The sequence below is a fragment of the Notolepis coatsorum genome (assembly GCF_963971535.1).
Source record: "Notolepis coatsorum genome assembly, chromosome: 14".
NCBI lineage: Eukaryota > Metazoa > Chordata > Actinopteri > Aulopiformes > Paralepididae > Notolepis > Notolepis coatsorum.
Genome location: NC_140178.1, coordinates 37,828,554 through 37,856,320, shown reverse-complemented (window position 1 = coordinate 37,856,320; position 27,767 = coordinate 37,828,554). Strand labels below are relative to the sequence as shown.

Genomic DNA, 27,767 nt, shown 5'->3' with positions numbered 1-27,767 from the left:
GGACTTGACTTCTTCGTGTCCCTCAATGAGTGTAATACCAGCATTCAACAGCGGTTTCTATCATCATCATCACCCACGCTATGCATAAAATATATAGGTCCGCGGAGAGGCACACTGAGGAGGCCGTGCAAACTGCAATGGAATATGGGGCATCTCTCTCTTTACCTAATATTTTGATTATATCCTGACATTTTTCAGTTGGAAGGGCAGTCTACAGTATATGCGTAACGGTAAAAAAAAAAAAAGGGCACTTTTTTGATGAGGCTCAAAAAGGCAGGTGCTCAGGCACCCCTTGGCCTCTATGTGTGCACGTGCCTGATTGTATGTACTAAATAAAAATCAAATCAAATCCCTCAATGAGTGTAATACCAGCATTCAACTGTATGCGCCACAGCGGTTTCTATCATCATCATCACCACCCACGCTATGCATAAAATATATAGGTCCGCGGAGAGGCACGGTGAAGAAGCCGTGCAAACTGCAATGGAATATGGGGCATCTCTCTCTCTTTACCTAATATTTTGATTCTATCCTGACATTTTTTCAGTTGGAAGGGCAGTCTATATGCATAACGGTAAAAAAAAATTATTTTATTTTCAAAAAGGGCACTTTTTTGATGAGGCTAAAAAAGGCAGGTGCTCAAGCACCCCTTGGCCTCTATGTGTGCACGTGCCTGTCGACGCTCCGCCCACGCACAGTCAAACAGAGTACAAGCCCCGAAGTCCCGCCCAGACGTTGGGCTTGCGGCTCTGCAGATATACCCTACTCCTCCGCAGAGCAGACCTCCCGGAGAGGCGGAGCCTCTAGCCTGGACACACATGGCCCCGCCCCTCCCCTGTATCAGCAAAATGGCGACGGTGGACTGTAATGATGTGATCATGGACTCTGAGATGGACTTGCTCGTTGACGAGGAGGCGGAGAGGTATGTACGATTAAAGCAACGATGTAGATGTAAAATTGACAACAAACTCAGCTGCTGTCATTGCATTCTGAAGTTCTGGACTGCGTTATTCTTTGTCGCACAATCCAAGCTAACAAGCTACCCGTAGCTAAGGGTAGTCGTCCTCCACTTTAGCTGCTGCATGACCAGTCATCACATCACATAGCCAACATTTGATACTCGGCTATCTAACCGTTGATTACTGCCTTGAGTCAATAGCTTTTTGTATATTAGTGATATAGCAGTTAATAATTTGCTACCCAGTGCTAACGGTACATGTCACTCATACGCCGTTTGCCAAACGGGTTGGTCGTGATGTCACAGTGAAGCATGTTGAGGCTTCCAAAAAAAGCAATCGCAGTTGCCCACCACCACACCACCAATGGTCACCATGGTGTCATGTGTTCCTGCCTCTCCTCCCTCTCTGTGCTGTGACTGCCACAGCATATCCAGGAGTTTGATTGGAGCAGCAGACACCCCTGTGCTGCTGGTGTGTGGGCTCGCTCTATGTTTAGCTAGATGTGGAACCTCTGCGTAAGAGCCCCCCCTTCCATCCACACACTCCCCCTTCACGTTTTTAGACACGCACCCTGTGAAGGTAACCGGATCCACAAGAGTCCTGTTCCACCGACATTACTGTACACAAACAACTAGCTGTGCATGTGAAGAACATGTTGTGTCAGTTAAAGGCAGAATGACCACACTCATTTGGCCGCATGCACATAGATTTTTTTTGAAGAGTTTGACCTCTAAATAGAAAACAGGCTACTGGCATGCCTTTGTGAACTTCATAACTAAAAAACGCATACCGGTACATTTTAGTCAATGTTTACAACCATAAGAGAAGAAAGATGAAAGACATCTCCATGCTTTTGCTTTCAATTGACCATATTCACATGGTGGCCATTTTTCTCATAGGAATCCCAACCTGAGCATGATGTATGATCAAAATGGTGGGCAACCCATTTAGTTTCACTTGGATGACTGATTGACCCCTTGCTGACCTCCGTCCTACTGTGTGTAACGAAAGTAGATTGTAACTTTGTCAGAAGGAGTTAGCTAGCGACGTTATCTCTCTGTGAGACGAGCTAAGACAAGAGTGTGTTCCAAAGATCCCAATATCTCTTTCTATGTTCCATTAACAGTGTTGCAGTAACTCCCTTCATATTCTCAAGTTGTGTATTGTTTCTGCATAAATGTTTTCTTTGTTTGGACTTTGATTCAGGGAAGCGGAGAGCTATAAAGAACAAGGCAATGCCTATTATATCAAGAAGGACTACTCTGAAGCATTCAATTACTATACCAAGGCCATAGGTAATGATTACATTTAATGTAATAATAATTAAAAAATACAAAAGTCAATGTAATTTGTAAATTCCATTTTGACTGGTCTTTGTTGTGCAGTTTGGTGTTATTGTTTTACCATTCTGTAAAGGAAATGGATATTGAGGTTCTATCTTGTGATTAGTGATTTGGTATCAATATGATGTTAATGGCTTCCCTCAGACACGTGTCCCAAGAACACAAGTTACTATGGAAACCGGGCAGCCACGCTGATGATGCTGTATCGCTTCAGAGAAGCGCTGGAGGACTCCCAGCAGGCTGTGCGACTAGACGACAACTTCATGAAGGTACTGTAGTTTGAGGAGAGATCCCCCATGCGCCAGTCTGCCCCGCTGCTCTGTTATAATCACAGGTAGAGCTGATATTTATCATGGGTTAAAAATCAAGAGCTTGGTAACTTTTGGACATTTTAATCCATGATTTTAAACCGTTCTGTCTCTGTTTTTTACCTGTCTCGGACCAGAGAGAGAAAGTGTCTTTCTCCTTAAGCTGTTCCTCTCTATTTTCTCAGTCTCTCCACTCACTGTCCCACAACCCCTCCCCTCTGTGTGTGTGTGTCCTTCTTTCTCTGCTTTCCTTCCTCTCCTCACCACAAATGGACAGCATTTATATAATTGATAAAGCACATCCTACCCTTCATATGTACCTTCACTGATATACAATTAACATAGTAAAACTTTAATAACATGTTTGTTTATTCAGTTTTGATGGTTTTCTAATCTAATATATATCCGATTCACTCAGGCTGAAAATAGACCAGAAGCCAAAACTATAGTTGCAGACCGCGCGCCGGCTGTGGCGTCTAATCCATTAACAGGGGCGCCGAAAGGAAACTGGCTGCCAATCCATTCGCGCCACTTCCGCGTCCAGTGTGCTGGCCCTGTAAAGGTTGGAGATGCAGGCTTGTTGTGACTGACGAGAAGGTCGATGGTTCAATCCCCCAGACTGGCAGCGGAAATAATGTAACTCTATCCCCACCCTCGATACCCACCGTTAAAGTGAGCAAGACACTTAACCCCCAACTTCTGCGGTGGAGCTGCTTATTGGCCAACAGTAATAATGAGGCGGTCAGACTGGTGTTTGGCCAAGTTCCTTCGCATGCTGGGGAAATGCTGGCCAGTGTTGGATATGATGCTGCTTGGAGTTCAGTCAATCACATTCACTGATCATCGGCTGAAATCATCTCGGCTGCTCCCACGTACGGTTGCCGCGGTGATGTGAAATTTCCCATGACTAATAAACTCATGACTCATGACAACACCGGTGTTACCAGCGACACGGGCATTTTACTCAACGATGGATCAATGTAGCATATAGCACATTGTGCAAAAATACTGTTGCTGGTCTGGTGCAGGGTTTGGATCTGAGATATTGTCAAATCCTCTGCCATTTGTAACCTGTCATGTTGTCTCTTGAGCCTCCTTTCTCTCCTTTGCGTCAAGTTAAATCTGCGGTCTTAAGTGAAAGTGAAACTCTGTGCTGCTACTGATAGATCTGCTGTCCACACAGACACTTTAGGTGTATAATGTTGTCTGACTAAGTATTGATAACACTTTTGATAACTTTTATTTTTATTTGAATGTCGGCACACTGAACTCATTTCAACTTTGACCAAGAAGGCAGCATTTCTTGACAACGGAAGGCGAACAGTGTGACACAATTCCGTGTGGTTTTTGGTGTGAGTGTGGGGAACTGTATGAGTTGCTGAAAAAGATGAATAAATAAAGGTAAACAATGTTTTGTGTAGTTCTCTTTTTTCCAACATGTAACACTGGTAGCCACGTTCAAAAAGACAATGCCTAATTTCTGTGCAGTGGTGTAGTAACAATGTTAAGTAAACATGATATTACTGTTCTACTGTGACTTGTTTACAAGATCCAGTAATAAGACGCCAAATAGTTTTTATTGATATATTTCAACACATATTAGCAACCGTTGTGTCCCATTGCCATGCACAGAACAATGCTATGTTACAGGCAGCCATGTTGGAAGACCGAGAACTACACAAACATTCCATGCAAGGCTTCTGTTGGGATACCATTTTGAATGTACGAGGCCAAGTTGAAACATTCAGGGCTATTGATATGTTTACGTTGCTCCTGTGTTGTCATTCCAGAATATGACCGTGGCCCCGTTACCCGTACCTGGTTCAACTAAGTCGATCAAAAGTCCTATTAGCCAGCTTAAATTAACCCGATGATTGATGTCAGGCTATCTCGGTTTCTTGAAGGCTGATTGGGTCTCAAACACTCTTGTTAATTCGAACCAGACTTGAGTACTCAGGATAATTGCGCGTGGCCGCCTCAGTTGAAAAGGCAGCAGATGACGATCCCCGAAACCATGCTTTTCTAATGGGAAGATATCGCAGACAAGTTAAATGCATATCTATAGGCTAATTTTTAAGTCCCTCATTACCCCAATCAATCAGATTATATTTCTTTAAGTGCCTGCGGGCAGTAGGCTTAATGGAATGAATAATCGAATGAGATCTTGCTAGCGAAAATAATTACTTCAACTCTTTCAGAATAAGTAGATAAAAACAAGCCCAAAGAATATCTAATTGATACGAATTAATAGATACTTATGGGGATATATGTACTGTATGCGCGTAGGTATCATGTACTTTATAAATGCATGGTTCCCAAAGTGTTAAGGCCGCGACCCCCTGAAATAACTGTGTCAGAGAACCGCAACCCCCAAATATTATAGGAGGTGGTTGAAACATGCAAACGTTCACACGCACACACATGCATTGGAGGCTTTTAACATGCACAATAACTACACAAAATAACACAATAATCAAACAACCATAAAATGAATACATATAGCACGTTTCATTTAGAAGGCTAATGTTCAACTCACCTAATGAGATGGATAGGCACTATGCTTGAAGCACAAGTCCAGTCTGGGTTTAATTTTGGAGACAGCGACTCAGAGATCATCCTCCACATTCAGATGTGATCTGTACTTATTTTTTATATAAGTCAGTGCAGAGAATGTTTTTTCGAATAGGTAGGTAGATCCAAATGGCGGATAGCTGTGCGTATTCCCCCTCAATTGATCCAGTCGGCATCGGAGGTGGGCAGTGAGCTAGGACGCATTCTCCATCAGAAACAACCGTGCCTCATCCCGCAGCTCAAACAGGTGTTGTGCAGTATGTAGGAAATCTATAGGCTAAATATGATTTTATTATCAGCATTTTAGGTCTATTATTTTACATTTCAAAAGCATTTCTTTTACCAGTTTAATGTATTTTAATTGTTTTTAATTATAGGCCTATTTCACACATTCTATGAAATCAATACATTCTGGAAATCATCTCGTGACCCCTCTAGAAAAACTAAGCACAAAAACATTATTCAGAATGGTATAATGGAATCTCTGAGGAAGGGAGCTGGCATTTTTTCCAGAGGGAGTGGCCGGCGTATCCAGCTAACTTAACTAAACCTGCGCTGGAGCAGGTTCAAATTTTTCAATCTGTTGCCATAGTGATTTAGCCAAACCTGCTTTGTGGAACCGAAAAGCTTGACTTATGTCAAGTTATCCTGAAGATTATCCGGCTAACTCAGTTAGCCACGTATGGGGAACGGGGCCCAGTTAGTCATCTCAGGCTCAGCTTCTTCCCCCAGGCCATCAGAACATTGAACACTGATCTCTACACACACAAGCACACATGAACACACACACCACACATCTGCACTCTCATACACAAACACCACAGGTCACTTTAATCGCATGAGAAGAGGTCACTTTAAAGGAAAGGAAAGTAAAACATTACTGGATGTTTTTGTATAGTTAGGATAGCATAGTGACATAGGGCAGAACTGTAATATTGTATAGAAAGTGTACATAGGACTCATTGGGTCTCATTCCCGAAAATGTTTCAAAGATATATTCTTGAAGACTTATCTTGGAACCACTGAGACATAATCAATGACAAGTTCACTCTGAGTCCTGAACGTGCTGTATTATGTCTTAAAGGAAAACGCCAACATTTTGGGAAATTAGCTCACCACAGTGAGCTGTGGTGTTCCACAAGGAAGCATACTAGGACCGCTACTGTTCCTAATTTATGCAAATGACATGTCGTCAGCTTGTGACTGCAACTTGTTCCTGTTTGCGGACGACTCAGCCCTGCTGGTCTCTGACAAGAACAAGTTACAGGTTGAAAAAACCCTCAGCTCGGAACTAGGCAGAATCTGCATATGGCTCGCTGATAACAAACTATCATTACACATGGGCAAAACAGAGTCCATTCTCTTCGGTTCAAATAACAAACTCAGCAAGACCGACGGCTTCTCAGTTACAGTGGGTGACAATATTGTCACAAGGAAAGATGAAATTACCTACCTGGGTTCCATCCTAGAGGCTAATCTCTCCTGTGACAAAATGGCATCCAATGTAATAAAAAAAGTCAACCAACGAACTCGATTCTTGTACCGGATCTCCTCTCTGGTAAACAAGAACACCCTGAAGACTCTGGCAGGAGCACTCATTCAGGGGTACTACGACTATGCTTGCACCTCATGGTACCAAAGCACCTCAAAGGCGCTAAAAACAAAATTACAAACATCTCAAAACAAACTGGTCAGACTACTGCTTGACCTTACTCCTAGAACCCACCTCACCCCTGCCCACTTTGACAACCTAGGATGGCTTAGAGTAGACGACAGAGTACAACAACTTGCAATGGGCCTGGTCTACAAGATACACTACACGACCAAGGTACCCATGTACATGTCAAAATACTTCCCAAAGGTCAGTGAATACCACGATCACAACACCAGAGGGAGCTCCACAAATCATGTTAAACCCAGATTCGGCTCAAATAAGGGACTAAACACGTTTCGCAATTATGCCACATCAATGTGGAACGCCCTACCCAAAGCTGTAAAGGAATGTGGATCACTACCCACTTTCAAAACCTCTCTCAAGGGACACCTACGGGAGACTGCAATTCAACACTGGCCCCTGTAAATATCCTAACCCAACCCCCTCCAATGTACAGTCATTTACCTAGTATGGTTTTGTCAATAGTTCAATGTACAATTTTGTTTGTTTGTACAGTGTCTCCTCCCCCCCCCCCCTCAATGTACAGTATTACTTGTTTATACAGTGTGCCCCCCGCCCCCCCCCCCCCAACCACCTCCAATGTAAATTACCCAGTATGGTTGTCAATATCCCAATGTACCCAGCCCCCCCCCACACAACCTCCTCCAATGTACAGTTTCTACGTCAAATGTATATACTCCCTTTTCTTGACTCCTTCTGTATCACAAACAGTACTGTATTTGCAAATCTGGTATGTCATAAATGTATAGATGTAGCAGTACTGACTATCTGTATGTCATGTATGTCATATATGTCCTGATGAATTGAAAATGGGGGACCCTGATGTAAACAAGACGAAAGTCTTTCTCTGGTCTGCATCCCCTTAACAATTGTGTGTATTGAGCTGTACTGTATTGTACCCATTCTACAATCTGTTAATAAAGTTTTCAATCAATCAATCAATCAAAGCTTATTTAACATCTTCCCTGGAGTTAGACAAGAAGATACATACCTTTTTTGTCTCTGTGCGTGCATTTAGCTTTGGGAACAGACGCTCCGTTAGCATAGCTTAGCTTCATCACTGGAAGTGAGTAGGGGCCGGAGCCCGACGTTCCCTTACTGTGTATAGTTTGATTGATTGATTGAAAAGTTTATTAACAGATTGCTGAATACACTCCAAATACAACTCCAAAACGTTCATGTAAACATGTTGTGACCTGTGTATTCACCACGTGGAGAAATAAAAAATAATTGAATTAGACAATTACGTTTTATAAGCAAATATACTTGCCCAACCACTACTGTATGAGCGCAGCCAGTGATTTCAACGTGACGGCGTGTTTGTTTACATTCTCATTCATTCAAAAGATCCGAACCGATTGAAGTTTATAGATACCATGACTTGAAATCCTCTTACCTTGACGATTAAAAGCCTCCCCAATTTAGAAAACAGTATCCAATGGCTGGTATTGATAATAATACTACTAACGCTCGGAGCTAACCAGCAACCGGACAATCAAGCAGATAACGAGAGCAATGACTTCCTTTCTGGGGGGTTTCAAAATAAAAGAGCGACGTCTATAGCAGCGGAAAACGTTTATTTTGTACATTATCTAACGTTAACACGAACCTAAACTAACGTTACAACTAACCTAAGTACTGTATTTGCAAATCTGGTATGTCATAAATGTATAGATGTAGCAGTACTGTCTATCTGTGTCGTGTGTGTCATATGTGTTAGGGCTGGGCGATATGGAAAAAAATCATATCGCGATAACGATATGATTATTTTATTTTATTTCTCGATATCGATAATTATCGAATTGTTATAAGTATAATTTTTTTTTTTTTTTTTTTTTTTTAACAACAGATGTATGTTTATTTTGCAGCAATTCTTTGTCATTGCCGCCATCTTTAGTGTTACATCCCCTCACACTCCAGTTCTCAGGCTGCAGCTGGTTTAAAAGCTAAAGTAAACCGGCTTCTCTGCTGGCTGTGGCTCCAGAGGAGTTGAACAGTTCTGGCTCTGCTAGTTTATTTTCGATCTTTTGGCGCTTTTTTGGTGGACAAACCACCACACATGTGCACTGTGACTCGTGACTGGAGTCTAGTTCTGCTAGCACACATAGCCTACTGTGTACAGACGGTTTCAAAATGTATTTTAAATTAGAAAGCAAACAAAATAAATGGACAAGAGAAAAAGAAATCTGAATTTGGTCAGTATTGTCATTTGGACAAGCAAAGCCATTACTTTAAGTTGCAGGCAAGAAAGACAAGTCTGTCCACTGTCTCTGGTTTTAAAACTGCCCTGTTGCAGGTAAAAAAAAAAAAAAAACGATTTTTTTATTTTTTTTATTTCGATATTCGATATCGATTATTTAAATATATCGCGATATTTATCGTTATCGTTATATCGCCCAGCCCTAATATGTGTTATGATGAATTGAAAATGGGGGACCCTGATGTAAACAAGACGAAATCCCCTTAGTAATTGAGCTGTACTGTACTGTACCCATTCTGCAATCTGTTAATAAAGTTTTCAATTAATCAATCAAACAAAGGTCTGTCCCATTGTACACCAATCAATGGGATACATTGCATGTTGACCTGCATTCTTTCAAATGTATATAATTAATCATTAAAACAGATGTGTAACAAATAAGAAATACAAATTCCACAGAAGGCATTAAATAATTATTATTTTCAATCATTTCACAATAATTGCATAATTGTGTTTGAATATCTGAGTAATTAAAGTAATTATACATTTGTCCAAAATAGCTGGTTCAGATATGGTTAATCCAGCTGCCCTGTGATCAGATGAATCCATATTATTTATTCTTCCGACATTAAATGCGTAATTTCTTATCGTACAAATATTGTCATATTTATTTTAATTATGATTAAGTAATTAATTCCAAGGAGGCCTGTAGCGTTGACGTGAAGGAATCCCTATGAGAACAGTCTGTCAAGTTATAATGACATTTTAAATTAGTCAATCAATCATGAGATTTGATCGTGGCTGAGAGCAGATTTAAGAGTGCTCCTTAGCACTCTTAAATCTGCTCTCAGCCACGATCAAATCTGATCTCGGGAACATTTGGGGACTCCCACTCTCAGCCCTAATATGTCTTAAATGGGCCGAAATCTGGCTAAGACGAAATTTTTTGTCGTAACTTCGTTCGGGAATGAGACCCATTGCCTTTTGTATTTTATCTTTATTTTTATCATGTCTATTTTATTTCTATTATATTTTATTCTATTATTATTATTATTTGTATTTTTTGCACAATCGAAGCGGGCATGGCCACCTTCATTTCACTATGTCTTGTGTATGTATGTGATGAATAAACCTCTTTAATCTTCCCACAGGGCCACCTACGAGAGGGGAAGTGCCACCTGTCACTCGGCAATGCAATGGCTGCCAGTCGTTGTTTCCAGAGGGTTCTGGAGCTGGAGCCAGACAACGGCCAGGTCCACCAGGAGGTGAGTCAGCCACTGTCTGGGAGAGCAGGAGAGAGAATGCCCTGAAAACTTGTGGTTGATTATTTACTGTCGGACCCGCTCTGTAAGCAAATACTATCGATGCACAGTAAACTGAATCTCAGAGGTGGAAAGAACTAATCGCAATTACCCATTATTGGGTTGGGTTTTTTGAGTAATATTCTGAGTATTTTCCACAGCTAATACTTTTACATTTATTTAGTTTTGAGTTTTATTTTTATACATAGGAATAGTGAGCACCAATGAGATGAGAAAAAGGCCATTTCAAAACATTTGCAAAGACCACGAAAGAACCACTGAAGTACTTGAATAACTCCTTTTTAGCCAGATTTTAGTTTTTACACTTTTTCTAGATGAGTAACAGCACTTGTATTGTATTTGAGTAATGCATATATTTCCATCTCTACTGATACCTTGCAATTTAGTCCAGCCCTGTCATGATGTTGTAATGAAGAACAACAGCATCTGTTAAAGGAGCACTTTGCCGATTTTCAACCTTAATCCTATTGTTCTGTTGTGAGGAGGATGTGTGACAATAGTGGAATGAACATCCCACCACAGTCGGGACGATCAAATGCTGAAATTAAACGAACTACTAACCTTCGTACTGTCTTTTACTAATATGCACTTTGCTACTAAGTAATCTACCTTGCCTTTATTACTATATATTGTGCTAATATGTTTACTACTATGTCTAAGACTGTAGCACTCAAGTTTCAGTTAAATTTTTATTTGAACAGGGACAGCACACATTAATGAACATAAAAGTACCGTAATTCCTCTAATAGTAACCCCGGCTTGTATTTGTTTCAACTGTAGCGGAACAGTGCAATTACAGGTGGTCACTGGTCATTTCAACGTTTTCAAAGTGAAATCAAGTAACTAGCTCAGTATGCAGCTCAGTATATTAGTAACCCGGCTTGTATTAGGAGGCCGGCTTATAATTGCTTAGCTCAAGAGCGCACCCGGCCATTAATAGAGACCCGGCTTGTATTTGAGACCCGGTTACTATTAGAGGAATTACGGTAAATGTGTGAGACAGTGTTAGCCAAAGCAAATTTTCTACTGTTGTCCCTGGGCCTGGTGTTAAAAGCAGCAAAAAAAAAGAAGGCATAACAATATGGCATACAGTTAATTAAGAACAGGTTAAAAAACACATCATGCTAAATATATACAGCAGACATGTACAGACAATGTACAAACTAACAATAATACTACATATTCGGTACAGGCAAGCATATAGGGTTGGAGTTCTGCAGGGCTATTGTGTTCACATGTAGGGGTGGGGGGGGGAAATCGATACGTAGTAGTATCGTGATACTTTGCGTGGCGATACTGTATCGATACAGGGACGCCAAGTATCGATATTTAATTATTCATAAAACATTTTTTAATTATTATTATTATTATAATCTTTTGTATAAGGAAGTTGCATTGTTCATTTCAATACCTGTAATAGTACAGTAGTCCACACACACACACATGTGCATTCAGTTAAGTTGGAATATGACTGTAATACAAACAGTTCAGTTTGTCAGGTACATGCAACACAGATTACAGTGTTTACATCTGTCTGCTTGAGAAAATACCATGTTCTGCAATAAAAATGATTTAAGTGAGATGAACAGACTGAACTTTATTTTATTAGATAAAACATGTTGACCGTTTTACTTTGCAGTTGAAAAAGATAATAAATTAAATTTAAAAAAAGATATCGCAAAATATCACGATATATTTAGTATCGCGATACTATCGTGAGGTCTCTGGTGATTCCCACCCCTAGTTCACATGTGTAGTTATTTCTTAACCATGTTTTGAAAGTGTGTTTGAATGATCTGTGTGTTTCAATATTGCAAAGTTTGACAAACAATGTTACTTACCCTTAACTGCCAGAGTTGTACCCCTCCTGCTGACTTGTTGTACAGAATTTGTAAGTTGCTTTGGACAAAAGCATCAGCTAAATGACTAAATGTAAATATGTGATAATCGGACATGTAACTCACTGACGTGTGCCGTCTCTCACTCAGCCGCATTGAGATATTCCCCCGGGTGACGTCACGAGAGGAGAGCAGACCTCTAGAGAACTGCAGACACTATTTCCTCAACTACGTATCTTCAACTCGAGGAAAGGAGATGGTGTCTACAGTTCGCTAGAGGTCTGCTCTCTTGCACAGACTCTGTGTGTTTGGACCATGTATACAATCATCACGATTACTACTGTCTGATTGAACCCTGTCACTCACTACTGTTCACTACTACTACTGCAGTTTGTTCTATTATTATTACTACTACCTATTCTACCCGTAACCCCCCCCCCCCCCCCCATGCTGCTATGCCTATGACACTGTAATTTCACCCGGAGGAATTTCCAGGGGTGTCGATGGGGCTGAGCTCTCAAGAGACGGAACACGGTGGTGAGTTACATATCTGATTATCACACGTCCTCCTCACAATAGGATTAAGGTTGAAAATCGGTGAAGTGCTCCTTTTTAAGCAATGCCGTGATTCAGCTACCACAGCTCTTTTTTTAATTCTCACTATAAATTCTATTCTCAGCTGAAGAACACAGAATCAATCCTAGAGTACGAGAAGATGGCCGAGATCGGATTTGAGAAGCGTGACTTTAGAATGGTAAGCTATTGTCCTGGATTTTGATCCAATTATTTTGTTTGCGTCGAATGTCGACGTGTGTGTGTACGCTTGATGCGATGGATCTTTATGTCTGGTCTCTTCCAGGTTGTCTTTTGTATGGACCGTGCCTTAGAGTCGGCCACCGCCTGCCACCGGTTCAAGGTGCTGAAAGCAGAGTGTTTAACGATGCTGGGCCGCTACCCTGAGGCCCAGACTGTAGCCAGGTGAATGTGGCACAGTTGGAAAATACTTCACACCCTGACTTTAGATTCAAATTAATTGTCATTATACAACACAAATACAGTACAACGAAAATAAGTTTGCCATCCAACCAGAGTGCAAATGTAACGGTAAAGTGCAATAGTAATATACAATGTACTGGAGATTAAACGGGTATAAAGACACAGATGGTAGTCATACTGGCCAGCAGAGAAAGAGTAGGTAAGGAATATGTAACGGAACATAGGCCAAATGCGTCCACATTTTTATAGGATTCGATCACATTTTCATAACAATAGCACCCTGCGCCGTTTTCATTGAGGTTTCTTACAAATTAACGATGCTTTATCTTGTCCTTTATATGCCGATTATCATTAGAATCTTAAATTGTACCATATGTCCCCCTTTAGACAACATATGTAACGCTACCAGCGCACTTTTGTTAAGATAATTAGTTGGCCATTCACGGTCGCTATACCGAGGTCGCAGTATTAGTTTAACGCTGTTCAGATCACGTCGGAGAATATAGACACATCCCAGTGACCTGCAACCTGTGCTAACGCTCTTGGGAAATGCAGTGTTGTAGTTCTCAACATTTTCAGCCTTTAATTTTAAACCAATGCTGCCATCTACTGACAACAAAAAAGTGTTGTCTAATCGTCACCTTGAGAGCTACTTCCGTATACAGCGCCGCCCCAAACCCATTCTAGAGATTCCCACTTTTTGCTGGGAGTGGGGCGTGGCCGTATTTGGTCCCAGACAATAAGAGTGGCTGCAATTGGTCACCGTGACGTTATAGTATCTAGAGATATATAAAAAGGTTTATGCAGGTATACGTACAGACAGAGTGTGTGTGTGTATATATTAGGGCTGGTACTTTATCGCATTCATTTCGATTAATTAACTACAGAAAGAATTAAAAGTTAAAAAAAAGTATGCATGATGATTTTTCTTTATTGTTACCTTTCAAAGGAGACCAGACTCATGCATGTGCTATAAGTATAAAGTATAATAAATCGCAAATTACTTTTATTCTTAGTCTGGTTTGTTCATAAAAAAAATCAATCAAGAGTTTTTTCCCCCCCCCAATGGTCAACTGTTCTGGAATGTACTTGAAAGTACTGCGTTTTACTTTTACCTCGAAAGTGCTTCAGTTTACAAAAGGTCCTTTGCGCTATATATATATTATTCCTAAAATTGCATTGATCTGTTGGTCTGTGTAGTAGCTAATGCAGGATTTTGCTGCTTAAACGTATGTATAATGTATATTCATTGATTCACTCGTGTACCAAAATTCTTTTGAATTGAAAAATGTTGCTTGTCGCATCAAATATTGATATGCGATTAAAATGTGATTAATTTCGATTAATTAACTATAAAGTCTCGAATTCATTAGATAAAAAAAGTGTATCGAGTCCCACCACTAGTATGTATGTATGTATATATATATATATATATATATATGGCATATACAGCATTACTGTACATGCTATCATACAGAGTTGTATGCAGGTGTATAAGTAGTACTATGAGCCAATCACACTTATTTTGTCATCTTAGATTACTGCAGTGCAAATGTATTTGTAGGCTGTGTTTTTAATCTTTTATATTTGACTTGTTCCTCTGCCCCCTCCCCTTAGTGACATCCTGCGAATGGATTCCACCAATGGGGACGCTCTGTATGTCCGAGGCCTCTGTCTGTACTACGAGGACTGCATCGACAAGGCGGTCCAGTTCTTTGTGCAGGCGCTGCGCATGGCCCCTGACCACGAGAAGGCTCGCCTTGCCTGCAGAGTGAGTCATCTTATTACATTCGAGCCGAAACCCACATCGCAACCGCGTACCGTTTCTTTCATTAGCAAATAACCTGCCGTGAGCGCCGACGTTGTTTTGAAATCTGAACTCTAGGTTCTCGATGCTGACGAGGGCTTGTGTGGCTCTTTGCCACAGTGCGGGTCCCTCCATCACATGACTGTATTGTGGTTTACTGATGACCTGGAGTCATTTTTGAATATTCAAATAGTTGTTAAATTATAAAGAATTGAATAGTTTATGCAAATATTGTTTTGTCTCAGCACCTACACGGTGTAATGTATTGAGAGGGTACCCTATTAACTGTTACACTGCTTAATGGCATGCTGGTTACAGCTCGCTAGCTAGCCAGGTAGCACAACAGTCTGTTAACAGCTGGGAGAACAGAAAAGAGATGTTTGCCATGTCACACATTCCAAGCGTCAGTGATGTCACACATTCCAAGCGTCGGTGATGTAACTTTTGGAATGAATGCTTTTGTTCCAGCAAAGAACTAGCCTGGGGGTCCGACTCGCAAATATCTAGCTGTTAGCAATGACAGCAGCCAACTAGCTTGTGTGTGTGTGTGTGTGTGTGTGTGTGTGTGTGTGTGTGTGTGCGATTAGTATTCAAATAGTTCCCAGTGACTATCGAATAGTAATTATGTGAGTTTTGCCCATCCCTAATTGCTATATCTCATCTTCCCAGAATGCCAAAGCACTCAAAGCCAAGAAGGAGGACGGGAATAAGGCCTTCAAGGATGGCAACTATGAAGCGGCCTATGAGCTGTACTCTGAAGCACTGACAATAGACCCCAACAACATCAAGACCAACGCCAAGCTGTTCTGTAATAGAGGCACTGTTGGATCTAAGGTGAGCCACGGGAACACAATAGAAATACAATTAATTTATTGGTGGATTGCCTACAGGAGATGTTCGGTTATGATACCGTAGGTGAAAGTATTTGTACGATTTCGGACACAACCAAGCTTTTGAAGGTTTGACTGAAGATGTGTAATGGGACGAGGTGTCATAGTTGGATGAGAAGTGTCACAGGCTTTAAAGGGAAGGAGCAGTGATTTAGCTCGATTTAGCTCACGTGATGAGAGTTAACATCGTGCATCCACTGTGATATTGGCCTAACACTGACTCTTCAAATAGGCAATAGCGAACTTAAATACTTAGCTAACTTATAAACACGGCTCAGAATGTAATGGTAATGGACTAATGGTGTTCTACCGGATGTTGTTGTCGAGATGTTATGTATATATTTCTCGCTCGCCATTGACCATATTCACACTCGCTGGGTGAATGACGTGCATGACATAAAAGCTGTCCACTATCACTCTGGGCCAGATCAGTTAGGCCATGTGTAGATGTGTAGAATCTAAGGCTGAGACCACTTATCGATAACTGCGTGAAATCGATAAGTAGCAACACTTATCGTTTTTTAAGTTTTGAATACTTTTTTTCTTAACACATTAATTGCCAAACCCGAGATAAGTCGGGTTAACTCAACATGCGTTGGCTGCCAGACCCAAGATATCTCGGGTTTTGGTCGTTTATTCTTTTATTCAATATTTTTATTCATTATTCATCCAGTGACCTTGGTGTTACCATAGGGAATGAGTCTGAGATTGCCAAAGTGCAATACCGGCCGCATCCAGCTAGACGGCGGTATCGAGCACCCTTTGTAACCTTGTATCTTGGCCTGTGTAATGGCCAAATGTCTCCGGTCTCACTTTTCTTTGTCGGATTGAGGAGCGTCAAATGCTCCCGATGCATGATGTGTGGTGGATTATGTTGGCGACACGATGGACACCAATACTTGGAATTGCGATCAGATAATTGGAATATTCTTTTTGGGGTACATCCTAGTGAAGGTAAGGACTATATGATATCAATCCTGCGTTGATCCAACCATGTCTTCACCTCAATCGCAACGTGTATGTGTAACGTTACTCCACAACGTATGCCGTTGGTGACGATCAAAGCATCAAAAAACGACCCCCCCCCCCCCCCCCACTATTTGGGAATAGTAGCGTGTACAGGCAAGAAACGGCAACGTTTATAGTAGAATTGACATATAAGGCTATAACTCAGCATTTCGGGAATTACCCCTGACCGCTCTAAAACCATACTTATATTCACCACGGTATAACACGGGAACGTATTGATGGACAAATGTATTCTTTTTCACATATTGAACGATAGATAGGTGATGTCAAATGGGCCATACTGTATTCCAATGTACAGTTTTGCTTGTACAGTTGTACAGTGTCCCCCACCCACCCAACCACCTCCAATGTACAGTCCCACCCCCACCCCACCTACCCAACCTCCTCCAATGTACAGTTTCTACGTCAAATGTATATACTCTCTTTTATGGACTCTTTTTGTATCACAAACAGTACTGTATTTGCAAATCTGGTATGTCATAAATGTATAGATGTAGTAGTACTGTCTATCTGTATGTCGTGTATGTCATATATGTTATGATGAATTGAAAATGGGGGACCCTGATATAAACAAGACGAAAGTCTTTCTCTGGTCTGCATCCCCTTAACAATTGTATGTATTGAGCTGTACTGTACTGTACCCATTCTGCAATCTGTTAATAAAGTTTTCAATCAATCAATCAATCCATAGCTATAATATAGAATATAGTTATAGCTCTACAAACAAGGTGACGCACTCCTATCTTTTAAAGCGTGGCATTGCTATGACGGGCCCTGTCTAATAGCTGGCAGTCAATGAGTTAAAAAAGAAAGAAATATATTATTTAACGTTAGTTCGCATGGGTGTGATAATAATATTTTAAATAATTTTTTTTAATATATATATATATATTTTACATTTATAATAATAATAAAAAAAATCGATATTTATCGATAATTTTGTCCCGATTTATCGATTCTTCCAAATGGCATATCGTCTCAGCCTTAGTAGAATCTATTAGGCCTATATGTCTCTTCAAGAACTAAATTCTTCAGGGATTCACAAACATTCTGGAAGAGTTAGTGGACTTAATATACTTAATTTGAGCCAATGTAGGCCATCCTTGGTCTGTCGCAACAGAGACGGCACCTTTTCTCCAAAAAAAATGTAAACGCACCCTCTCGCACGTGCCTATAGGTTTACACCGGCACACACAGACATGGTTCCTCTGCCCCTCTTACAGGGTGTATTTTTAGCTGTGATGTTTTTGCCACTCTGCTGCACATTGTTTCCTCTGTCTCACCAACAGAACTAGGCCAACATCTTCTCTCTCTCTCTCTCTCTCTCTCTCTCTCTCTCTCTCTCTCTCTCTCTCTCTCTCTCTCTCTCTCTCTCTCTCTCTCTCTCTCTCTCTCTCTCTCTGTCTTCCTCCTTGCACTATCAATCTTTTTTTTCTCTCTTCTTTCCTTGAAAGCTGAAAAAACTAGATCAGGCCATTGAAGACTGCACAAAGGCAATTAAACTGGATGAGACCTACATCAAGCCCTATTTACGGAGAGCACAATGGTACGTTCAGGAATTCTCACGTCTCAGTAGAGGCACATGGTTGTGTATATATATATATACCGGTAGTTATTTTTTAAGGCTATATATATGATTATGTAGAGACGGAGTCTGACTGTCAACTGCCTCATCTTCTTTGTATACATTGATTGTGACACTCAGATGTGCAATGTGTTTGTGCTGTTCAGCTACATGGAGACAGAGCAGTATGAGGAGGCAGTTCGGGACTATGAGAAGGTCTACCAGACGGAGAAGACTAAAGGTAAGGATCAGTCCCTCCCGGTGTGACCAAGCCACCACTCCCCTAAGTGCAGACGTTTCCTCACTACAGGGCTTCCCAATACAGTAATTCCCTCAATGGAACGCTCAGATTATTAGCGCCAGTGGAATAATAATGTAAACTACCACCGGCTTGGTCAGTCGTCCCAACAACACAATTGTCAGTGTTCACAGGTGGGAAGCCAGTGGGGCTACGAGTCCTGGTCGCGTGAATATTAAAGGCAACCAACTTGTGTTCAGCATTTCTCTGATTGGCCACACGGCCAATCAATCAATCCACTAGCACACGCCCTTGCGGCAAGAGAGACGCGGCAGAAGCGCTGGTCGAACCAGCGGTGTTCTGTTGTGTGACTGTACTACAGCGGTGTTCTGTTGTGTGACTGTACTAAACTCTTCCACCACATGACCGACATTTGACATACAGTACACCTCCTATCTATGTTGGGATTATGTTTGGTCATGACAAAACAATAAAAATCGCTACTGTTAGTAATGCTGCCACCACCCACTTCAATGACAGAGCTCTCATATTTGCGAATGCATAAACTATATCTTAAATTATGGCGATGTGTCTAATATGGCTGTCGCGAAGTCATTGATAAGCGACAGCCATATTAGACACATAGCCATAATTTAAGATATAGTTTATGCATTCGCAAAATATGAGAGCGCTGTCATTGAAGGGCTTCTACAACGGAGGAACGGCCGCTGCTGCTGCTGGAGCTGAACCGAGTCAAGCCGCGGGTGGCGCACGGAAGCCGGGGATAAACCACCGCGTCGCCCCGCTGGCGCTTCAGGCTCAGCAGCCTCCACGGGCGAAATAACATATAACGTTACAGTTCCACACTGATGTACAGTGAGTGTCTAATATGGCTGTCGCGAAGTCATGCCTCTCCCTCTGAAAGCCCATCCACGCTGTGTATCATAGAGACATAGAGCACTGGGTTTTATCACTGGAGATATATTTCTCACTCACTATTGTATTTTGCGCCATCTGACAATATCATGGGACACACACACATTTTACACTGTACATTGGAATATTGATACACGAGTGAATCTGGTAGTTGGTTGTTAAAAACGCGAAACATAATAACGTTACGCTTTCTAGTTCAGCGCATTTCATAACTGTATGGGCTTTGTTTATACACGAGTGAATCTGGTAGTTGGTTGTTAAAAACGGAAACATAATAAAACGCGAAACATAATAACGTTACGCTTTCTAGTTCAGTGCATTTCATAACTGTATGGGCTTTGTTTATACACTAGTGAATCTGGTAGTTGGTTGTTAAAAACGCGAAACATAATAACGTTACGCTTTCTAGTTCAGCGCATTTCATAGCGCTCCACTGCTACCGCAGCTGAACACAAGTTGGTTGGAACAGCAGCCCAACACAAGTGCGTTGGAACAGCAGCCCAACACAAGTGCGTTGGTACACAAGTTGGTTGCCCGCGCTGCCGCTCGCTTGCTCCTTGGATTTCATTTGGGACGTGGGACGACTGCCGCTTGCCTGCGCGTGGGGGCGCGGCCAATCAGAGAAAAGCCGAACACAAGTTTGTTGCCTTTAATATTCACGCGTCCTGGTCGCCTATAGCTTATTCCCAGCGGAAGAGTGCTGCCGAGTGCTTCCGCGTTTTCCCTGATTGGCTGCGACACGCCCCACGGCTTGCGGCATTATGTAGCCGTAATCCCTGATGTTTTTCATTCGACGCTTAGCTCAACTGGCAGCACTGCGGTCCTGCGGTCTGTTGGTGACAAGTTCGAATCCCTTCAATTTTTTTTTTCTTCTTTTTTTTAACGTGCATTCTTTCGCCGGTTAAGTTTAGGCATGTTAACTTAAGGTTACGGTTAGGCATTGTTTCGGAGTTGGTTAAGGTTAGAAGGGTTAAGTTTAGGCGCTGTTAAGGAGCTGGTTAAGGTTAGAGTTTGTCTTAGAGAATGGCAATATTCTTTCGGAGTTGGTTATGGTTAAGGTTAGGCATGGTTAAGGTTAGGCATTGTTTTGGAGTTGGTTAAGGTTAGAAGGGTTAAGTTTAGGCGCTGTTAAGGAGCTGGTTAAGGTTAGAGTTTGTCTTAGAGAATGGCAATAGACAGCCTATTTCCGCGCTGCAGCTCTCTCGCGCTGCAGTGGTCACATGGGCGTCATGGCCAATCAGAGAAAACGCGCAAGCACGCGACGCACTCTTCCGCTGGGAATAAGCTACACGCGTCCTGGTCATCGCAACAGTGACTCCTACTGGTTGGTTGGTCGGATGCCTGTTCAGCAGGGAGGGGATCTGGGGGAGTGGGCGTGAACCTCTGCATGTGTTACGCTCTCTCCCAGTGTCTCAAGCCGAAACTGGCGCTACTGTCGTCCAACTCTCTGGTGAGTTTAGTGAGGTCAGGTGTAGAGATGGGGTTCAAGTCCATTGAGTCTGCTGTGGTGCAGAGGCGCCTGGTACAGACGCTGGCAGGGAGGAATAGCCAGCCATGGATGGAATATCATCCGTCTTTGCTTCAGACAGGTAAGAGTTTATAGGTATTTATAGAGTATAATAAGCTAACGTCATGACCCTCGCTTACCAAGAGGCTGACACAAAGTAGGGTAACTTTTCTGGCACACTTTGTCTGTCTCCCTCTAGTTTAGCCCAGGCACAGCTTGTTGGTTGTGTGTGTGTGTGTATGTTGGCTGCATTGAAGACTCATTGAAGGTAATCCGGAGGTTCCCGCTCCTCCCAGGCAGCGTGTCGAAGTGTCCTTGAGCAAGACACTTAACCCCTAATTGCTCCCGATGTGCAGGTTGGCACCTTGCATGGTTGCCTCCGCCATCGGTGTGTGAATGTGTGAGTGAATGGGTCAAATGTGAGGAACAAATTGTAAAGCGCTTTGGATAAAAGCGCTATATAAATGCAGCCATTTACCATTTTATTGACAGGCTGTTTTGATAGATCACATTGGTGTAGGACTTATAGCTTCTCTCTAACATTAGTTGTAGTGCTGGTAATTATAGATAAAGATTTCAGCTGGTGACGTTGTGTATTCAATAGCTAGCTAGCTTACCGTACTTTTCGGACTATAAGCCGCGGCTTTTTCCCCCATTTTTCGACCCTGCGGCTTATATAACGGTGCGGCTTATATGTGACTCGATGTGACCAAACCCGAAAATGTAAAAATCTAAATATTGCTTTTTTGACTGCATTGAAATGTTATTTATCTGTTCCCTTATTTGCTAAACTTAATACAACTTGTAAATGAGTTAATTCTTGTTATTTGTCCGACAGTATTGTGTCCCAGTGCTAAATACATATGGTAATTAAACATTAAAACACCTGCGGCTTATAGTCCAGTGCGGCTTATATATGTACACATCATTCAATTTAGCTGCTGCGGCTTATATTCAGGTGCGGCTTATAGTGCGAAAAGTACGGTAATTGTGCTAATAGCCGACTGGGTGAGTCGAACGTTAGTAGAGGAGTGTTACCTCCATGTTCATAGTTGGAATAACGTTTTGAGACTTTAGCACTGGATATGTCGTTAAATGTACATGTGTGTACAATAATTGTCGATCTCTCCCATCAGAGGAATTTTGTCCTCTATTGGAAAAGGTTGTATTGCCGGTTTGACACTGTAAATCAGTTTAGCAGAGCATGTCATTGTCTCATCATGTGACACATTTTTTTCTCAAGAGAATATGCTACATTTCAAATATATGTTATTAGCCATTGCTATATATATATATACCGGTTTATATGTGTAAAAAAAGATCCCCCAGAAATCTCTCTTGTTGGTCATAAATGGCGATTTAGTGTAAGCCTTCCAGTGACTGCAATCCATTCTACACTAAAGGTGCTCCCATAGTCGAGCGGACTGTACACGGACTGGACTCCGCGGAGGTCCACTGGACTCATTGAGCTTTCATAGTCGATCGTACCTCAGCGGACCTCCACGGACCAATTTCCTACATGTCTCGCGCCAGTTTACTACATTTCCCACAATTCTTTCACGCTGTTTACACTTCTGTTATGGCGTCATTATCAGATGATGAAGAAGAGCTCCTCTGTTTACTGGCTTTGCGGGAGAAAAAGCAGAGACGGTGGTATGTGAGGCCACTCAAACTGTGCCATCGTTTTTACCACAAGATGGCGATGGCGTCAAGGGCAAATCTCAAACTCTCCTCGCGCTGTGTCACATTTAATGCAGGTCATGGTCAACAAAGACTCAGAGCAGCGTTTTGTGTGACACCAAGTGGGCGCCGCGGACGTCCGCGCATCAGAAAATAGGAGCTTCGCACTTGGAGTCTGCTTTTGGTCTGCTTTGAGTACCCTTTGGGTCCGCGGGAGTCTGCTCCGTGTACGTTCCGCTCGACTATGGGAGGACCTTAAGTGTGCCTCTACTCTAGCACCCTCTGCTGCCAAGATTTTAGTTGGTCCTCTTTGTTTAGCACCGTTGCCTCACAGCAAGAAGGTCCTGGGTTCAAACCCTTCTGTGTGGAGTTTGCATGTTCTCACCGTGATTGCGTGGGTTTCCTCCGGGTACTCCGCTTTCCTCCCCCACGCCATGAAAAGACATGCCTGCTAGGTTTCCTGCCGTCGCCCCTTGAACGAGGTACTGGCAGTACAACTGGAGTCTGTCCCGGGTGCCGCACTGTGTGTGGCTGCCCCACTTCTCCTAAACAGTTAGAATGGGTCAAACGCAGAGGACGAATTTCCCCATGGGGATTAATCAAGGTTCAACTTAACTTACCTACCCTCGTAACATCGTGTGTGTGTGTGTGTGTGTCATCACTATTATTATACAATGACTCATTGTATATGAGATTCAAGAGGTTTATTTATCACATATATACCAGGGCATACAGTGAAATGCGGGTGGCCATACCCGCTTCGATTGTGCAAGAATACAATAGTAAATAAAATAAGTAGAAGATAATAAAATAGACGTGATAAGATAGACATGTTAAAAGTCCTGAGATAAATGCAATACAATGTTGAGCTACGAATTAAAGGCACTGGGTCCTATGTACACTACTATACAATATCCTGTTTTACTCTATGTCCCTATGCTATACTTGCTATTACTAACTATACTATACAATTGTATATGACATCTCTGGTGCTAAACGCTACCTGCTGCCCCCTGGATGACACACCGGTCCTCCTACTGATTGTAACCCTGGGTTTCGGTCTCTTTGTCACGTCACTCCCCCAGAGCACAAGCACATGCTGAAGAACGCCCAGCTGGAGTTGAAGAAGAGTAAACGGAAAGATTACTACAAGGTCCTCGGGGTGAACAGGAACGCCACGGAGGACGAGATCAAGAAGGCTTACCGCAAGCGGGCCCTGATGCATCACCCAGGTGCCTGACGCAACCTGACATTCACCCTAACACAGGGTTTTAGTGTATGCTCCTAAAATAAATGATATCCTCATGCTACCTAGAAAACTGAAAAAGGGAACACATGTGCAACTTGAGAATGCTTCGCAGTTTCTCTTCTACTCTCCTACGTTTTATTTAGTCTTTGAGCCCCTGTTTGGTTGATGCCTTTTTCTTTCTTTTCTTTTTCTACAGACAGACACAGCAGCGCGAGTGCTGAACTGCAGAAGGAGGAGGAGAAGAAGTTCAAGGAGGTGGGCGAGGCGTTCACGGTGCTCTCGGACGCAAAGAAGAAGACCCGCTATGACAGTGGTCAGGATCTGGAGGACGATGGGATGAACAATGGAGGTCAGCAGCTGAGGAAGCCTCTTTGTGGGAGGTCTTGGGGTTCAACATTCAAAATATATATATATATATTTTTTTTTACATATTGTGGAAGTTGCAACCGAATGACTACTCGCTGTCGATATCCTTCAGTGTTGTGGTAGTGAGAAAATACTGCCTGCTTAAAGGAGCATGCCAACATTATGGGAAACATGCTTACCGTCTTCAGAGTCGGACGAGAAGGTGGTTACCGATTTCCTCTGTGTTCAGTAGGGAGCTATCCAGCTGCAAGCTAGCTTAATTTAGCACAAATGAATGGATGTGGATACGGACCACTAGCCTAGCTATTCTCCTCTCCCGGAGTTTTAAGCTAGAGTAGTGGTAGCCGCATAGCTTGCTACTGAACGCACAGAGAGGAAATTGGTATCCATCTTCTTGTCTGACTCTGAAGACTTGACGACTGTAAGCGCATTTCCCATAATGTTGCCGTGTTCCTTTTTTAAGGAAAATGTATTTCTCTGCTTGTTTGTTCTTATGTTTTTGTTCTATATTTCCAGCAGACTTTGATGCCAACAACATTTTCAAGGCATTCTTTGGAGGGCCAGGAGGCTTTAGTTTCGAAGGGAACCAATGTATGTATATACCAAAAAAATCTGCGGGAAGCGGCGCTTTTCTTACTTTTCCAAAGAAATTCACATTCTTACAATTCAGGAAAGACATTAATTTGCATTGTTGATCAATTTGTTTGTTTTTGTCTTCCAGCATCTGGACCTGGAAATTTCTTCTTCCAGTTTGGTTAATCGGTGGATTCCAGTACTTCTACTGTTGCTACACCATGGACTCTATTCAACAAGTTTAAATCAACAACCCACCCCTTATTTAACATATTTGACTGTTACTAGTCAGACTCTCGTCTATGCCATTGACTGAATGAATACTATCCAACGACGACACGCAAAACAAAGCCAGTATAGCAAAGATTCCAAGAAGGCTCAAACGACGTTGATAGACATTACTGGTTTTTGATTCAGAATTTCTTCTCTCAAATGAAACAAACTTGAAAGTCAGCGACGGCTAGCAACATTGATCATATTTTCAATAGTGATTTTGCCGAATGAAGCAACAGAATCCCCAGGGATTTTGAGATTGAGGAGAGATTGTGCAGCTATATTATCAAAGCTTTTGGGGGGGGGCTGGGGGCATCCCCACGAGAGGTGACACCCCCAGGGGAAACTGACGTAGAAGTGAGCATTAAGCATGCCGTTATCCAACCTCCCCTCAGCCTTCTGCCCAGGAGGTGTTCGCAGCATGAAAGTTAATATATTGCCCGATGATGTTTAAAGGAAGAATGTAAACAAAGGCAACCTAGCACCTTTTGAATTTCGCTTTTGAAATTCTTGCCCACAAAGGCGATTAGCTGCTATGGATAAATTCTCACTAAAAGCTGTCTCCTTGTCATCATGCTAATAGGAACTATAACATTTTTAGCTTTTTTCTTTTGTTTTGTTTTTCCCCCACACCTGCTGGAGCCAAGACTTATACACAAAGTAAGTTACAGCCTAAACACAGGAGGACGATGACTATGGAGGTGTAGCTATGTTGGCTTGTTGAGCAAGCGCCGTCGCCCTCTCCTTACTCTCCTCAATGCAGGTTTTATGTTCCATGGTGCCATTCACCAGTTGCTACATTGTACATTTTACTGGAATGTAAAGTGTTGATTTGTGAAGATAGTTGATGATGTATTCCCCCCCCTCTTTATTTTAACATGTATATTTAATGTACATTTGCTATTTAATGTACATTCGCTGTCTCATAGAGCCATTAGCATAAGATGAGGATGCTCTTCCTTACTCGTGCTCTTTGTGAAAGATTGAAAAAGAAAAGACACCGATCATGTGTCTCCCTCTGGCACAAACTCAGGGAAATTATTTAAGTTTTGTTTATTCAGCATCATGAAATATTGTGCAGATGAATAATGTTATGCTCGCTGTGTTCCTTGATCGCAGTGCTTTGGTCTCAGTTATTAAACACTGCGGATAGGCCTATACTGTATCTGTAATTGTGTTAATTTAAAGATTCAGTACAATGAAACTTGTGTTTTTAAGTTTATTTGCAAAAGGGACAGTGAATATTAATCAACATTAAAAATGTAATTGCATATTTTAACAGAAGGTATGTTGGTGTAAAATTGCTCAAAATGTTAGAACTGTTGTGAAAATTATGACTAAAGCCCTATGATCTCTGTCCCCTTAGATATCAACAGAATCAAACCGTTTCAGATATCATCTGCTTCTGAAGAGATTGCATAATCTACTTGGGTTACTCTGATTTGCATAATCTACTTGGGTTACTCTGATTTGCATAATCTACTTGGGTTACTCTGATTTGCATAATCTACTTGGGTTACTCTGATTGGCCCATCAGTTATTCTGTCAGTTGTCTGTAGTTTTAAAGGCTATCCTCTAAACGAGTAATGAAACTAGTTTGCTATAGTTAATTTCAGTGGTTCAAAGACATCTCTCATAGCAACCTACCATACTGTTCCCATGAATGTGTTTACATTTGAAAGCTTCATGTATTATGATACTAATTTATCATCCTTTTAATGAACAGAGGGCCATGCCGCCTCCACACTCCTACACAGCACTGTCTCTGCCTGTACATCACAGCCTGCAAAAGTGAAAAAGGTTTTGACAGCGGAGTATCGTCCAACTTTCTGTCCAACTCTGTCACAGACTCACAGGAGTGTGTGCCCCCTCAACATACTGAGAGCTGGCTGTGCTCTGAGAGTACAATTATCTTAATCTGACTGAATTAACGTCATTGTACTGGTTCTCTTAAAGTACAATTTTCAAGTAGTCATACAACTGCCCTGTAAGACTGATGGTTGTGATTATGGTAATGTCTGAGCAAAAGACTCCCAAGTCTCATGAGAATTCAGTTTTGTTTTTTATAAAAGGCAAAAGAAACATTGACAATAATAGTTTCCCAATGATGATTATTTTGAAGTGCAGTGTTCACTTGGTGCACTTAATTAATGAAGAAGGAAGGCATCCTCATCTTTGCTGTCATAGTTTTTGCTCTCAAGGTGAAACAACTGTTCTCTTCTTGACTATATGGTATGGAACGTTATCAGCAATGTACCTGTAAATAAAGTTGGTCTCCTCTGGGTTTCCCCTAAGATCTGCAATGTATTATTTAAGATTACTGTCTACAAATGTACAAATGTATTGTCACAATAAGTTGCACTGTAGTTACATCTGTATTTATTCGAACTGTATTCAACATTTGGAGTCATTTCTTTGTCTATCTCACGGAGATAAAACTGGG

At 41.8% G+C, this 27,767-nt stretch overlaps 1 protein-coding gene across 2 annotated transcripts; it reads left to right on the top strand.

Annotated features, from left to right (window-relative positions):
- Positions 1 to 818: 818 nt before the first annotated feature.
- dnajc7 (DnaJ (Hsp40) homolog, subfamily C, member 7) lies at positions 819 to 27,596 on the top strand (the record flags this gene model as incomplete). 2 transcript variants are annotated; one of them, XM_084328782.1, is made up of 14 exons in its annotated part: positions 819 to 922; positions 2,166 to 2,254; positions 2,447 to 2,571; positions 10,208 to 10,321; positions 12,896 to 12,970; positions 13,076 to 13,194; positions 14,830 to 14,983; positions 15,689 to 15,853; positions 18,393 to 18,484; positions 18,670 to 18,743; positions 23,949 to 24,095; positions 24,309 to 24,461; positions 24,998 to 25,069; positions 25,200 to 27,596. In XM_084328782.1, 14 exons carry the CDS (start codon positions 819 to 821, stop codon positions 25,235 to 25,237), a joined length of 1,521 nt encoding a protein of 506 aa, XP_084184908.1. In that variant the 3' UTR covers positions 25,238 to 27,596. The 2 variants fall into 2 exon arrangements, with proteins under 2 accessions (XP_084184908.1, XP_084184909.1); XM_084328783.1 differs by having other exon boundaries at positions 832 to 922; positions 24,995 to 25,069.
- Positions 27,597 to 27,767: the final 171 nt, after the last annotated feature.